The 15521-nt window shown below is 50.6% G+C and overlaps 1 protein-coding gene across 1 annotated transcript in view; it reads left to right on the top strand.

Annotated features, from left to right (window-relative positions):
* dnah7 (dynein, axonemal, heavy chain 7) overlaps positions 1-15521 on the top strand; it is a 199295-nt gene that overhangs the window by 88140 nt on the left and 95634 nt on the right. The window contains exons 37-44 of the mRNA XM_072443992.1: positions 371-829; positions 1541-1708; positions 1816-2079; positions 3132-3361; positions 4369-4699; positions 4920-5266; positions 11034-11214; positions 13302-13487. Of these exons, the coding sequence (XP_072300093.1) occupies positions 371-829; positions 1541-1708; positions 1816-2079; positions 3132-3361; positions 4369-4699; positions 4920-5266; positions 11034-11214; positions 13302-13487 (2166 nt within the window). The remainder of the gene's footprint in view (positions 1-370; positions 830-1540; positions 1709-1815; positions 2080-3131; positions 3362-4368; positions 4700-4919; positions 5267-11033; positions 11215-13301; positions 13488-15521) is intronic.

The following is a 15521-nucleotide window of genomic DNA, read 5'->3' as shown; positions in this document are numbered from 1 at the left end:
GTGTAAAGTCTCCTCTGCGGCTGGTGTAACGTCTCCTCTGTGGGTGGTGTAATGTCTCCTCTGCGGGTGGTGTAACGTCTCCTCTGCGGGTGGTGTGAAGTCTCCTCTGGGGGTGGTGTAAAGTCTCCTTTGCGGCTGGTGTAACGTCTCCTCTGTGGGTGGTGTAAAGTCTCCACTGCGGGTGGTGTAACGTCTCCTCTGCGGGTGGTGTAAAGTCTCCTTTGCGGCTGGTGTAACGTCTCCTCTGTGGGTGGTGTAAAGTCTCCTTTGCGGGTGGTGTAAAGACTCCTCTGCGGGTGGTGTAAAGTCTCCTCTGTGGGTGGTGTAAAGTCTCCTCTGCGGGTGGTGTAACGTCTCCTCCGTCGTTCAGGTGATGCGTGTTTACTACGACCGGCTGGTGCAGGACGGCGATCGCTCGTGGGTGGTGTCTCTCCTCCAGACGGTTCTGAGGTCTCACCTGAAGGTCGACCTCCACCTTCTGTTCCACCATCTGGACCAGGACCAGGACGGCGTGGTGACGGTGGACGACCTGCGCAGCCTCATGTTCTGCCACCTCCTCCACCCGAAAGGAGGCGAGCGACACTACGGCGAGGTGTTGGACCCGGAGCAGCTGCGGGTGGTGGTGGAAGGGCATCTGGACCAGTACAACACCATCAGCACCACGCCCATGGACCTGGTGCTGTTCCGCTTCGCCATCGAACACGTGTGCCGCATATCACGCCTCCTCCACCAGCCCGGCGGCCACGCCCTGCTGGTGGGCGTGGGCGGGAGCAGCCGTCAGTCCCTCACGCGATTGGCCGCGCACATGGCGGAGGCGGAGCTCTTCCAGGTGAAGATCCGAGCTGGAACCTTCTGACACCAAATACACCGAGAACATTAAGAATGAATCACATTTATTACATTTGACATTGTTTAGTTTGTGTCTGTTTTTGTCCAGATGTGATTATTGTTTTTAGTTGAGTACTTTTCATGACACGTCAATCATCTGAATATCACCTCAAATCAGACCAAAGTCACATGTTCCTTTAATGTTCCTCGCTCAGATCTGCAGAATTACCTTGTCATAAGAAATATTTCAGTTTTCCTGATCATTTCAGTCTCAAAGTCCATATCACAACATCTGCAGATGGTCCACAGCATCTCCAGATGTTGAGGACCATCTGCAGATGTTGAGGACCATCTGCAGATGGTCCTCAACATCTGGAGATGCTCCACAACATCTGCAGATACTCCACAACATCTGCAGATGGTCCTCAACATCTGCAGATGGTCCTCAACATCTGGAGATGCTCCACAACATCTGCAGATGGTCCTCAACATCTGGAGATGCTCCACAACATCTGCAGATGGTCCTCAACATCTGCAGATGGTCCTCAACATCTGCAGATGGTCCTCAACATCTGCAGATGGTCCTCAACATCTGCAGATGGTCCTCAACATCTGCAGATGGTCCACAACATCTGCAGATGGTCCTGCTCGTGTTTTGATGTCAGATCCTGCTGTAAATGATCTTCTCATGTCCAGATGTTCCATGTTCCAGGTGGAGATCTCAAAGACGTACGGCGTGTCCGAGTGGAGAGACGACCTGAAGACCTTCATGAGGAGGTCCACTCAGGGAGAAGCCCACGGCGTCTTCCTCTTCACCGACGCTCAGATCAAAATGGAGTCTTTCCTGGAAGACATCGGGAACCTGCTGAACACGGGAGAGGTGAGACCGCCGCCGCCTCCTTCCAACGCCTCATCGCCTCGTTCCAACAATGCGCCTCCTTCGACCGCCAGCGCCTCCTTTGACCTTGGTGTGACCTTGTGCCGCAGGTGCCCGACTTGTTCGCGGCGGACGAGAAGCAGCAGATCTGTGAGCAGATGCGAGTGTTGGAGCGACAGAGGGAGGAGCAGAGGGAGGAGCAGAGGGAGGAGCAGAGGGACGGCAGCGCTCTCTCGCTCTTCAACATGTTCGTGCGGCGGTGCAGGACGCAGCTCCACGTGGTGCTGGCCATGAGCCCCATCGGCGACGCCTTCAGGGAGCGGCTCAGGAGGTTCCCCGCCCTCATCAACTGCTGCACCATCGACTGGTTCCAGGTACAGGACCAGAACCAGGACCAGAACCAGGACCAGAAACAGGACCAGGTACAGGACCAGAACCAGGACCAGAACCAGGACCAGAAACAGGACCAGAAACAGAAACAGAAACAGGACCAGAACCAGAACCAGAACCAGAACCAGGACCAGAAACAGGACCAGAAACAGAAACAGAAACAGGACCAGGACCAGAACCAGGACCAGGACCAGAAACAGGACCAGAACCAGAACCAGAACCAGGACCAGAAACAGGACCAGAAACAGGACCAGAAACAGGACCAGAACCAGAACCAGGACCAGGACCAGAAACAGGACCAGAAACAGGACCAGGAACAGGACCAGAAACAGGACCAGAAACAGGACCAGAAACAGAAACAGGACCAGAACCAGAACCAGGACCAGGACCAGAAACAGGACCAGGCACAGGACCAGAACCAGAACCAGGACCAGAAACAGGACCAGAAACAGGACCAGGAACAGGACCAGAAACAGGACCAGAAACAGGACCAGAAACAGAAACAGAAACAGAAACAGGACCAGAACCAGAACCAGGACCAGGACCAGGACCAGAAACAGGACCAGAAACAGGACCAGGAACAGGACCAGAAACAGGATCAGAAAAAAAGGACCAGGACCAGAAACAGGACCAGGACCAGAAACAGGACCAGAAACAGGACCAGAAACAGAAACAGAAACAGGACCAGAACCAGAACCAGGACCAGAAACAGGACCAGAAACAGGACCAGAAACAGGACCAGGACCAGTGTGACCAGGGCCAAAGAGGCGGATGGGAACAGGTTCTGGGACAACGGGGCCTTTTCACGCTCTCACTGCTGGGACACTGTTGTTCTGCCTCGAGCTTTATTTGACCCGCTCACTTTGTTTGACCCGGTCACTTTGTTTGACCCGGTCACTTTGTTTGACCCGCTCACTTTGTTTGACCCGCTCACTTTGTTTGACCCGCTCACTTTGTTTGACCCGCTCACTTTGTTTGACCCGCTCACTTTGTTTGACCCGCTCACTTTGTTTGACCCGCTCACTTTGTGTCCTAGAGCTGGCCCGAGGACGCTCTTCAGGCTGTGGCCAGTCGGTTCCTGGGGGACGTGGACATGTGGGAGGAGTCCAGAGCCGGCTGTATCCACATGTGCAAACACTTCCACACGTCCACCATCCAGCTGTCCCAGCGCTTCCTCTCAGAGCTGCAGAGACACAACTACGTCACCCCCACCTCCTTCCTGGAGCTCATCTCCACCTTCAAGGCCCTGCTCCAGACCAAGAGAGCGTGAGTCACACCGAGGCAGGACCGAGGCAGGACCGAGGCAGGACCGAGGCAGGACCGAGGCAGGTCTAAAGCAGGACTAAAGCAGGACTAAACCAGGACTAAAGCAGGACTAAAGCAGGACACATGGTTCTGTCCTGTCTTAAACATGGTTCTGTCCTGTCTTACACATGGTTCTGTCCTGTCTTATACATGGTTCTGTCCTGTCTTACACATGGTTCTGTCCTGTCTTACACATGGTTCTGTCCTGTATTAAACATGGTTCTGTCCTGTCTTACACATGGTTCTGGCCTGTCTTACACATGGTTCTGTCCTGTCTTAAACATGGTTCTGTCCTGTCTTACACATGGTTCTGGCCTGTCTTAAACATGGTTCTGTCCTGTCTTACACATGGTTCTGTCCTGTCTTACACATGGTTCTGTCCTGTCTTACTGTCCTGTCTTACACATGGTTCTGGCCTGTCTTAAACATGGTTCTGATCTGTCTTACACATGGTTCTGTCCTGTCTTACACATGGTTCTGTCCTGTCTTACACATGGTTCTGTCCTGTCTTACTGGCCTGTCTTACACATGGTTCTGTCCTGTCTTAAACATGGTTCTGTCCTGTCTTACACATGGTTCTGTCCTGTCTTACACATGGTTCTGTCTTGTCTTACACATGGTTCTGGCCTGTCTTAAACATGGTTCTGATCTGTCTTACACATGGTTCTGTCCTGTCTTAAACATGGTTCTGTCATGTCTTAAACATGGTTCTGTCCTGTCTTACACATGGTTCTGTCCTGTCTTACACATGGTTCTGTCCTGTCTTAAACATGGTTCTGTCTTGTCTTACACATGGTTCTGATCTGTCTTACACATGGTTCTGTCATGTCTTAAACATGGTTCTGTCCTGTCTTACACATGGTTCTGTCTTGTCTTACACATGGTTCTGATCTGTCTTACACATGGTTCTGTCATGTCTTAAACATGGTTCTGTCCTGTCTTACACATGGTCCTCTCCTCTTCTCCAGTGCTGTGATGACCATGAAGCGGCGGTACCAGGTGGGCCTGGAGAAGCTGGACTCGGCCTCATCTCAGGTGGCTTCCATGCAGGTGGAGCTGGAGGCGCTACAGCCTCAGCTCCGCGTGGCCAGTAAAGAGGTGGATGAGCTGATGGTGGTGATGGAGCGAGAGTCAGTGGAGGTGGCCAAGACGGAGAAGGTGGTGAAGGTGGACGAGGCCATGGCCAACGAGCAGGCCATGGCGGCCAAAGCCATCACAGACGAGTGCGACGCAGATCTCGCAGAAGCCACGCCCATCCTGGAGTCTGCGCTGGCCGCGCTCAACACGCTGACCAATCAGGTACGAGCGTGTGTCTGGATGAAGGTGCTGATTCAAGATGGCCGACACGTGGAGATGTGAGATTCTTTTTGCTTTGAGTTCCACCTCTGGACAAAAAGAAGTTCTTTAAAGTCTTTTCTCGTTCCGTGTCTCGTCTGGTGTGAGTAGTGTCTGATCCCAGCTGGTGGAATGGACCATGTGACCGTGGAATGGACCATGTGACCCTGTGTTTGTGCTGTAGGACGTCACGGTGGTGAAGTCCATGAAGAGTCCTCCTCCTGCGGTGAAGCTGGTGATGGAAGCCATCTGCATCCTGAAGGGGATCAAACCGGACCGGATCCCGGACCCATCTGGATCCGGCAAGAAGGTGGAGGACTTCTGGGGCCCGGCCAAAAAGCTGCTGGGAGACATGAAGTTCCTCCAGAGTCTGCACGAGTACGACAAGGACAACATCCCCCCGCAGTTCATGACCGTCATCAGAAGCAAGTACATCACCAACCAAGACTTTGTCCCGGAGAAGATCCGGACGGCCTCAACGGCAGCAGAAGGTCTCTGCAAGTGGGTCTGCGCCATGGACAAGTACGACACGTGAGTGCACATGGTTCTGTCCTGTTTTATACCTGGTTCTGTCCTGTGTCACACATGGTTCTGTCCTGTTTTACACATGGTTCTGTCCTGTTTTACACCTGGTTCTGTCCTGTTTTACACATGGTTCTGTCCTGTTTTACACCTGGTTCTGTCCTGTTTTACACATGGTTCTGTCCTGTTTTACACCTGGTTCTGTCCTGCTTTACACATGGTTCTGTCCTGTTTTACACCTGGTTCTGTCCTGTACCACACCTGGTTCTGTCCTGTTTTACACCTGGTTCTGTCCTGTATCACACCTGGTTCTGTCCTGTTTTACACCTGGTTCTGTCCTGTACCACACCTGGTTCTGTCCTGTTTTACACCTGGTTCTGTCCTGTATCACACATGGTTCTGTCCTGTTTTACACATGGTTTTGTCCTGTTTTACACATGGTTCTGTCCTGTAACACACCTGGTTCTGTCCTGTACCACACCTGGTTCTGTCCTGTTTTACACATGGTTCTGTCCTGTATCACACATGGTTCTGTCCTGTTTTACACATGGTTTTGTCCTGTTTTACACATGGTTCTGTCCTGTATCACACCTGGTTCTGTCCTGTACCACACATGGTTCTGTCCTGTTTTACACATGGTTCTGTCCTGTTTTACACCTGGTTCTGTCCTGTATCACACCTGGTTCTGTCCTTTTTTACACCTGGTTCTGTCCTGTTTTACACCTGGTTCTGTCTTGGTTTACACATAGTTCTGTCCTGTAACACACCTGGTTCTGTGCTGTTTTACACCTGGTTCTGTCCTGTTTTACACCTGGTTCTGTCCTGTTTTACACCTGGTTCTCTCCTGTTTTACACCTGGTTCTGTCTTGGTTTACACCTGGCTCTGTCCTGTACCTCACCTGGTTCTGTCCTGTTTTACACATGGTTCTGTCCTGTTTTACACATGGTTCTGTCCTGTTTTACACCTGGCTCTGTCCTGTATCACACCTGGTTCTGTCCTGTATCACACATGGTTCTGTCCTGTTTTACACCTGGTTCTGTCCTGTATCACACATGGGTCTGTCCTGTTTTACACATGGTTCTGTCCTGTTTTACACCTGGTTCTGTCTTGTTTTACACATGGTTCTGTCCTGTTTTACACCTGGTTCTGTCCTGTTTTACACATGGTTCTGTCCTGTATCACACCTGGTTCTGTCCTGTATCACACATGGTTCTGTCCTGTTTTACACCTGGTTCTGTCCTGTACCACACCTGGTTCTGTCCTGTTTTACACATGGTTCTGTCCTGTTTTACACCTGGTTCTGTCCTGTTTTACACCTGGTTCTCTCCTGTTTTACACATGGTTCTGTCCTGTTTTACACCTGGTTCTGTCCTGTACCACACCTGGTTCTGTCCTGTTTTACACATGGTTCTGTCCTGTTTTACACCTGGTTCTGTCCTGTTTTACACATGGTTCTGTCCTGTTTTACACCTGGTTCTGTCCTGTTTTACACATGGTTCTGTCCTGTATCACACCTGGTTCTGTCCTGTATCACACATGGTTCTGTCCTGTTTTACACCTGGTTCTGTCCTGTACCACACCTGGTTCTGTGCTGTTTTACACCTGGTTCTGTCCTGTTTTACACCTGGTTCTGTCCTGTTTTACACCTGGTTCTCTCCTGTTTTACACCTGGTTCTGTCTTGGTTTACACCTGGCTCTGTCCTGTACCTCACCTGGTTCTGTCCTGTTTTACACATGGTTCTGTCCTGTTTTACACATGGTTCTGTCCTGTTTTACACCTGGCTCTGTCCTGTATCACACCTGGTTCTGTCCTGTATCACACATGGGTCTGTCCTGTTTTACACATGGTTCTGTCCTGTTTTACACCTGGTTCTGTCTTGTTTTACACATGGTTCTGTCCTGTTTTACACCTGGTTCTGTCCTGTTTTACACATGGTTCTGTCCTGTATCACACCTGGTTCTGTCCTGTATCACACATGGTTCTGTCCTGTTTTACACCTGGTTCTGTCCTGTATCACACATGGGTCTGTCCTGTTTTACACATGGTTCTGTCCTGTTTTACACCTGGTTCTGTCTTGTTTTACACCTGGTTCTGTCCTGTTTTACACCTGGTTCTGTCCTGTTTTACACATGGTTCTGTCCTGTATCACACCTGGTTCTGTCCTGTATCACACATGGTTCTGTCCTGTTTTACACCTGGTTCTGTCCTGTACCACACCTGGTTCTGTCCTGTTTTACACCTGGTTCTGTCCTGTACCACACATGGTTCTGTCCTGTTTTACACATGGTTTTGTCCTGTTTTACACATGGTTCTGTCCTGTAACACACCTGGTTCTGTCCTGTACCACACATGGTTCTGTCCTGTTTTACACATGGTTCTGTCCTGTTTTACACATAGTTCTGTCCTGTAACACACCTGGTTCTGTCCTGTTTTACACCTGGTTCTGTCCCGTTTTACACATGGTTCTGTCCTGTTTTACACCTGGTTCTGTCCTGTATCACACCTGGTTCTGTGCTGTTTTACACATGGTTCTGTCCTGTTTTACACCTGGTTCTGTCCTGTTTTACACCTGGTTCTGTCCTGTATCACACATGGGTCTGTCCTGTTTTACACATGGTTCTGTCCTGTTTTACACCTGGTTCTGTCTTGTTTTACACATGGTTCTGTCCTGTTTTACACCTGGTTCTGTCCTGTTTTACACATGGTTCTGTCCTGTATCACACCTGGTTCTGTCCTGTATCACACATGGTTCTGTCCTGTTTTACACATGGTTCTGTCCTGTTTTATACCTGGTTCTGTCCTGTATCACACATGGTTCTGTCCTGTTTTACACCTGGTTCTGTCCTGTTTTACACATGGTTCTGTCCTGTTTCACACATGGTTCTGTCCTGTTTTACACATGGTTCTGTCCTGTTTTACACCTGGTTCTGTCCTGTTTTACACATGGTTCTGTCCTGTTTTACACATGGTTCTGTCCTGTTTTACACATGGTTCTGTCCTGTATCACACCTGGTTCTGTCCTGTATCACACATGGTTCTGTCCTGTTTTACATATGGTTCTGTCCTGTTTTATACCTGGTTCTGTCCTGTATCACACATGGTTCTGTCCTGTTTTACACATGGTTCTGTCCTGTTTTACACCTGGTTCTGTCCTGTTTTACACATGGTTCTGTCCTGTTTCACACATGGTTCTGTCCTGTTTTACACATGGTTCTGTCCTGTTTTACACCTGGTTCTGTCCTGCTTTACACATGGTTCTGTCCTGTATCACACCTGGTTCTGTCCTGTATCACACATGGTTCTGTCCTGTTTTACACATGGTTCTGTCCTGTATCACACCTGGTTCTGTCCTGTTTTACACCTGGTTCTGTCCTGTACCACACCTGGTTCTGTCCTGTTTTACACCTGGTTCTGTCCTGTACCACACCTGGTTCTGTCCTGTTTTACACCTGGTTCTGTCCTGTATCACACATGGTTCTGTCCTGTTTTACACATGGTTTTGTCCTGTTTTACACATGGTTCTGTCCTGTAACACACCTGGTTCTGTCCTGTACCACACCTGGTTCTGTCCTGTTTTACACATGGTTCTGTCCTGTATCACACATGGTTCTGTCCTGTTTTACACATGGTTCTGTCCTGTATCACACCTGGTTCTGTCCTGTACCACACATGGTTCTGTCCTGTTTTACACATGGTTCTGTCCTGTTTTACACCTGGTTCTGTCCCGTTTTACACATGGTTCTGTCCTGTTTTACACCTGGTTCTGTCCTGTATCACACCTGGTTCTGTCCTTTTTTACACCTGGTTCTGTCCTGTTTTACACCTGGTTCTGTCTTGGTTTACACATAGTTCTGTCCTGTAACACACCTGGTTCTGTGCTGTTTTACACCTGGTTCTGTCCTGTTTTACACCTGGTTCTGTCCTGTTTTACACCTGGTTCTCTCCTGTTTTACACCTGGTTCTGTCTTGGTTTACACCTGGCTCTGTCCTGTACCTCACCTGGTTCTGTCCTGTTTTACACATGGTTCTGTCCTGTTTTACACATGGTTCTGTCCTGTATCACACCTGGTTCTGTCCTGTATCACACATGGTTCTGTCCTGTTTTACACCTGGTTCTGTCCTGTATCACACATGGGTCTGTCCTGTTTTACACATGGTTCTGTCCTGTTTTACACCTGGTTCTGTCCTGTATCACACATGGGTCTGTCCTGTTTTACACATGGTTCTGTCCTGTTTTACACCTGGTTCTGTCTTGTTTTACACATGGTTCTGTCCTGTTTTACACCTGGTTCTGTCCTGTTTTACACATGGTTCTGTCCTGTATCACACCTGGTTCTGTCCTGTATCACACATGGTTCTGTCCTGTTTTACACCTGGTTCTGTCCTGTACCACACCTGGTTCTGTCCTGTTTTACACATGGTTCTGTCCTGTATCACACCTGGTTCTGTCCTGTATCACACATGGTTCTGTCCTGTTTTACACCTGGTTCTGTCCTGTACCACACCTGGTTCTGTCCTGTTTTACACCTGGTTCTGTCCTGTACCACACATGGTTCTGTCCTGTTTTACACATGGTTTTGTCCTGTTTTACACATGGTTCTGTCCTGTAACACACCTGGTTCTGTCCTGTACCACACATGGTTCTGTCCTGTTTTACACATGGTTCTGTCCTGTTTTACACATAGTTCTGTCCTGTAACACACCTGGTTCTGTCCTGTTTTACACCTGGTTCTGTCCCGTTTTACACATGGTTCTGTCCTGTTTTACACCTGGTTCTGTCCTGTATCACACCTGGTTCTGTCCTTTTTACACCTGGTTCTGTCCTGTTTTACACCTGGTTCTGTCCTGTTTTACACATGGTTCTGTCCTGTTTTACACATAGTTCTGTCCTGTAACACACCTGGTTCTGTGCTGTTTTACACATGGTTCTGTCCTGTTTTACACCTGGTTCTGTCCTGTTTTACACATGGTTCTGTCCCTTTTTTACACCTGGTTCTGTCCTGTTTTACACATGGTTCTGTCCTGTTTTACACCTGGTTCTCTCCTGTTTTACACCTGGTTCTGTGTTGGTTTACACCTGGCTCTGTCCTGTACCTCACCTGGTTCTGTCCTGTTTTACACATGGTTCTGTCCTGTTTTACACATGGTTCTGTCCTGTATCACACCTGGTTCTGTCCTGTATCACACATGGTTCTGTCCTGTTTTACACCTGGTTCTGTCCTGTATCACACCTGGTTCTGTCCTGTTTTACACCTGGTTCTGTCCTGTTTTACACCTGGTTCTGTCCTGTTTTACACATGGTTCTGTCCTGTATCACACCTGGTTCTGTCCTGTATCACACCTGGTTCTGTCCTGTACCACACCTGGTTCTGTCCTGTTTTACACATGGTTCTGTCCTGTATCACACCTGGTTCTGTCCTGTATCACACATGGTTCTGTCCTGTTTTACACCTGGTTCTGTCCTGTACCACACCTGGTTCTGTCCTGTTTTACACCTGGTTCTGTCCTGTATCACACATGATTCTGTCCTGTTTTACACCTGGTTCTGTCCTGTTCCACACCTGGTTCTGTCCTGTTCCACACCTGGTTCTGTCCTGTCTTACACATGGTTCTGTCCTGTTCTACACCTGGTTCTGTCCTGTATCACACATGGTTCTGTCTTGTTTTACACCTGGTTCTCTCTTGTTTTTTATTGGTATGGACATTCAGAATAAAGAGCATTTCAGTGTGGCTCACATGGTTTCATGGTTTCATGGTTTCATGGTTTGTTCCAGAGTGGCAAAGGTCGTTGCACCAAAGAAGCAGAAGTTGTCTCAGGCCGAGGGAGAGCTCCGATTGGCCAAGGAGGAACTGCAGAAGAAACGAGCCGCTCTCAAAGACGTGCAGGACAAACTGAGCAGACTGCAGGAGACGCTGGAGGACAACAAGAGGAAGAAGGCCGAGCTGGAGAACCAGGTACAGAGGAAACCAGCCTCCTTATAGTCCACACTGAGGACGAGATTGAGACTGAGGACGTCATTACCCAAAGCTCATGACCATAGGTGAGGTCAGAACGTAGAGTGAGCGGTAAATCCAGAGCTTTGTCTTTGGACTCAGCTCCTCCTTCACCACAACAGTCGATGCAGCGACTGCATCACTGCAGCTGCTGCACCGATCCAACTGTCGATCTCACGCTCCATCAAGACCCTGAGATACTTGAACTCCTCCACTTAGGGCAAGGACCCTCACCCACCTGGAGAGGGCAGGACACCTTTTTCCTGTCGAGAACCATGACCTCGGATTTGGAGCTGATTCTCATCCCAGACGCTTCTCTCTCGTCCCAGTGCAGCTGCAGGTCCGGGTTTGATGGAGCCTCAGGACAACATCGTCTGCAAACAGCAGAGATGAGATCCTGTGGTCCCCAAACCGGACACCCTCCGACCCCTGACCACACCCTCCGACCCCTGACCACACCCTCTGACCCCTGACCACACCCTCCGACCCCTGACCACACCCTCCGACCCCTGACCACACCCTCCGACCCCTGACCACACCCTCCGACCCCTGACTGTGCCTAGAAATTCTGTTCATAAAAACTTTGAACAGAACCAGTGACAAAGCGCAGCCCTGAGGAGTCCCTCATGCACTGGGAGCAGGTCTGACTCACTGCAGTGAACACAGCTCCTGCTCCTGTCAGACAGGGACCGGACAGCCCTGAGAAAAGGGCCCCGGACCCCGTACTCCCGGAGCAGCCCCCAAAGGACACCCCGAGGGACACGGTCGAAAGCCTTCTCCAGATCCACAAAGCACATGTGACTGTGCAAACTCCCATGAACCTGGAGCACCTGATGGAGAGTATAGAGCTGGTCCAGTGTTGCACCACCAGGACCTAAACCTGCTCCTCCTGAACCTGAGGCTCCTCAGTCGAAGGAAAACAAGTGACGAAGAACTAGAGTCTTCCTGGTTTTGACCAACTACAGCCAGAGTCTTGTGGGTTAGATGTTGGAGACGGTTGTGTTGTGTCTCTGCAGGTGGAGGTGTGATGTTAGAGACGGTGGTGTTGTGTCTCTGCAGGTGGAGGTGTGATGTTAGAGACGGTTGTGTTGTGTCTCTGCAGGTGGAGGTGTGATGTTGGAGACGGTTGTGTTGTGTCTCTGCAGGTGGAGGTGTGATGTTAGAGACGGTGGTGTTGTGTCTCTGCAGGTGGAGGTGTGATGTTAGAGACGGTGGTGTTGTGTCTCTGCAGGTGGAGGTGTGATGTTAGAGACGGTGGTGTTGTGTCTCTGCAGGTGGAGGTGTGATGTTGGAGACGGTGGTGTTGTGTCTCTGCAGGTGGAGGTGTGATGTTGGAGACGGTTGTGTTGTGTCTCTGCAGGTGGAGGTGTGATGTTAGAGACGGTGGTGTTGTGTCTCTGCAGGTGGAGGTGTGATGTTGGAGACGGTTGTGTTGTGTCTCTGCAGGTGGAGGTGTGATGTTGGAGACGGTGGTGTTGTGTCTCTGCAGGTGGAGGTGTGATGTTAGAGACGGTGGTGTTGTGTCTCTGCAGGTGGAGGTGTGATGTTGGAGACGGTTGTGTTGTGTCTCTGCAGGTGGAGGTGTGATGTTTGAGACGGTGGTGTTGTGTCCCTGCAGGTGGAGGTGTGATGTTGGAGACGGTGGTGTTGTGTCTCTGCAGGTGGAGGTGTGATGTTGGAGACGGTTGTGTTGTGTCTCTGCAGGTGGAGGTGTGATGTTAGAGACGGTGGTGTTGTGTCCCTGCAGGTGGAGGTGTGATGTTGGAGACGGTGGTGTTGTGTCCCTGCAGGTGGAGGTGTGATGTTGGAGACGGTGGTGTTGTGTCTCTGCAGGTGGAGGTGTGATGTTTGAGACGGTGGTGTTGTGTCCCTGCAGGTGGAGGTGTGATGTTGGAGACGGTGGTGTTGTGTCTCTGCAGGTGGAGGTGTGATGTTGGCGACGGTGGTGTTGTGTCTCTGCCGGTGGAGGTGTGATGTTTGAGACGGTGGTGTTGTGTCTCTGCAGGTGGAGGCGTGATGTTGGAGACGGTGGTGTTGTGTCTCTGCAGGTGGAGGTGTGCAGTCAGAAGCTGCAGCGGGCGGAGCAGCTGATTGGAGGCCTGGGCGGAGAGAAGACGCGCTGGAGCGAGACGGCTCTGAACCTGGGACAGCTCCACCAGAACCTGACGGGAGACGTCCTCATCTCTGCCGGCATCGTGGCCTATCTGGGGGCCTTCACCTCCAGCTACAGACAGGTGACAGGTGCAGGCAGGTGACAGGTGCAGAGAGGTGACAGGCAAAAAGCAGCACTTTTCCCACAGAAACAGAACGTTTATGAACTGACACTGATTCCAGATGTTCTCCGTGTTCTCGTGTTCTCGTGTTCTCCATGTTCTTGTGTTCTCCGTGTTCTCCGTGTTCTCGTGTTCTCGTGTTCTCCGTGTTCTCCGTGTTCTCGTGTTCTCCATGTTCTTGGGTTCTCCGTGTTCTCCGTGTTCTCCGTGTTCTCGTGTTCTCGTGTTCTCCGTGTTCTCCTGTTCTCCGTGTTCTCCGTGTTCTCGTGTTCTCGTGTTCTCCGTGTTCTCGTGTTCTCGTGTTCTCCATGTTCTTGGGTTCTCCTGTTCTCCGTGTTCTCCGTGTTCTCGTGTTCTCGTGTTCTCCATGTTCTTGGGTTCTCCGTGTTCTCCGTGTTCTCCGTGTTCTCCGTGTTCTCATGTTCTCGTGTTCTCGTGTTCTCGTGTTCTCGTGTTCTCCATGTTCTTGGGTTCTCCGTGTTCTCTGTGTTCTCCGTGTTCTCGTGTTCTCGTGTTCTCCATGTTCTTGGGTTCTCCGTGTTCTCCGTGTTCTCGTGTTCTCCGTGTTCTCCGTGTTCTCCGTGTTCTCCGTGTTCTCGTGTTCTCGTGTTCTCCATGTTCTTGGGTTCTCCGTGTTCTCTGTGTTCTCCGTGTTCTCGTGTTCTCGTGTTCTCCGTGTTCTCCGTGTTCTCGTGTTCTCCGTGTTCTCCGTGTTCTCCGTGTTCTCCATGTTCTCCGTGTTCTCCGTGCTCTCCGTGTTCTCGTGTTCTCCGTGTTCTCCGTGTTCTCCGTGTTCTCGTGTTCTCGTGTTCTCGTGTTTTCCGTGTTCTCGTGTTCTCCGTGTTCTCGTGTTTTCCGTGTTCTCGTGTTCTCCGTGTTCTCCGTGTTCTCCGTGTTCTCGTGTTCTCGTGTTCTCCGTGTTCTTGTGTTCTCCGTGTTCTCGTGTTCTCCATGTTCTTGGGTTCTCCGTGTTCTCCGTGTTCTCGTGTTCTCCGTGTTCTCCGTGTTCTCCGTGTTCTCCGTGTTCTCGTGTTCTCGTGTTCTCCATGTTCTTGGGTTCTCCGTGTTCTCTGTGTTCTCCGTGTTCTCGTGTTCTCGTGTTCTCCGTGTTCTCCGTGTTCTCGTGTTCTCCGTGTTCTCCGTGTTCTCCGTGTTCTCCATGTTCTCCGTGTTCTCCGTGCTCTCCGTGTTCTCGTGTTCTCCATGTTCTCCGTGTTCTCGGGTTCTCCGTGTTCTCCGTGTTCTCCGTGTTCTCGTGTTCTCGTGTTCTCCGTGTTCTCCGTGTTCTCCGTGTTCTCGTGTTCTCGTGTTCTCGTGTTCTCCGTGTTCTCCGTGTTCTCCGTGTTCTCCGTGTTCTCGTGTTCTCCGTGTTCTCCGTGTTCTCGTGTTCTCCGTGTTCTCCGTGTTCTCGTGTTCTCCGTGTTCTCCGTGTTCTCGTGTTCTCGTGTTCTCCGTGTTCTTGTGTTCTCCGTGTTCTTGTGTTCTCCGTGTTCTCGTGTTTTCCGTGTTCTCCGTGTTCTCGTGTTCTCGTGTTCTCGTGTTCTCCGTGTTCTCCGTGTTCTCCGTGTTCTCCGTGTTCTCCGTGTTGTCGTGTTCTCCGTGTTCTCCGTGTTCTCGTGTTCTCCATGTTCTCCATGTTCTCGTGTTCTCGTGTTCTCCGTGTTCTCCGTGTTCTCCGTGTTTCCGTGTTCTCGTGTTCTCCGTGTTCTCGTGTTCTCCGTGTTCTCGTGTTCTCCGTGTTCTCGTGTTTTCCGTGTTCTCCGTGTTTCCGTGTTCTCGTGTTCTCCGTGTTCTCCGTGTTCTCCGTGTTCTCGTGTTCTCCGTGTTCTCGTGTTCTCGTGTTCTCGTGTTCTCGTGTTCTCCGTGTTCTCCGTGTTCTCAGTGTTCTCGTGTTCTCGTGTTCTCGCGTTCTCGTGTTCTCGTGTTCTCCGTGTTCTCCGTGTTCTCCGTGTTCTCCGTGTTCTCCGTGTTCTCGTGTTCTCCGTGTTCTCCGTG

This window comes from Eucyclogobius newberryi, unplaced genomic scaffold (assembly GCF_026437365.1).
Source record: "Eucyclogobius newberryi isolate DKJ021-1_F unplaced genomic scaffold, fEucNew1.0.hap1 SCAF_14, whole genome shotgun sequence".
Taxonomy (NCBI): domain Eukaryota; kingdom Metazoa; phylum Chordata; class Actinopteri; order Gobiiformes; family Gobiidae; genus Eucyclogobius; species Eucyclogobius newberryi.
Note: the sequence above shows the minus strand (reverse complement) of the source record. Positions and strands in the feature narration are given on the sequence as shown.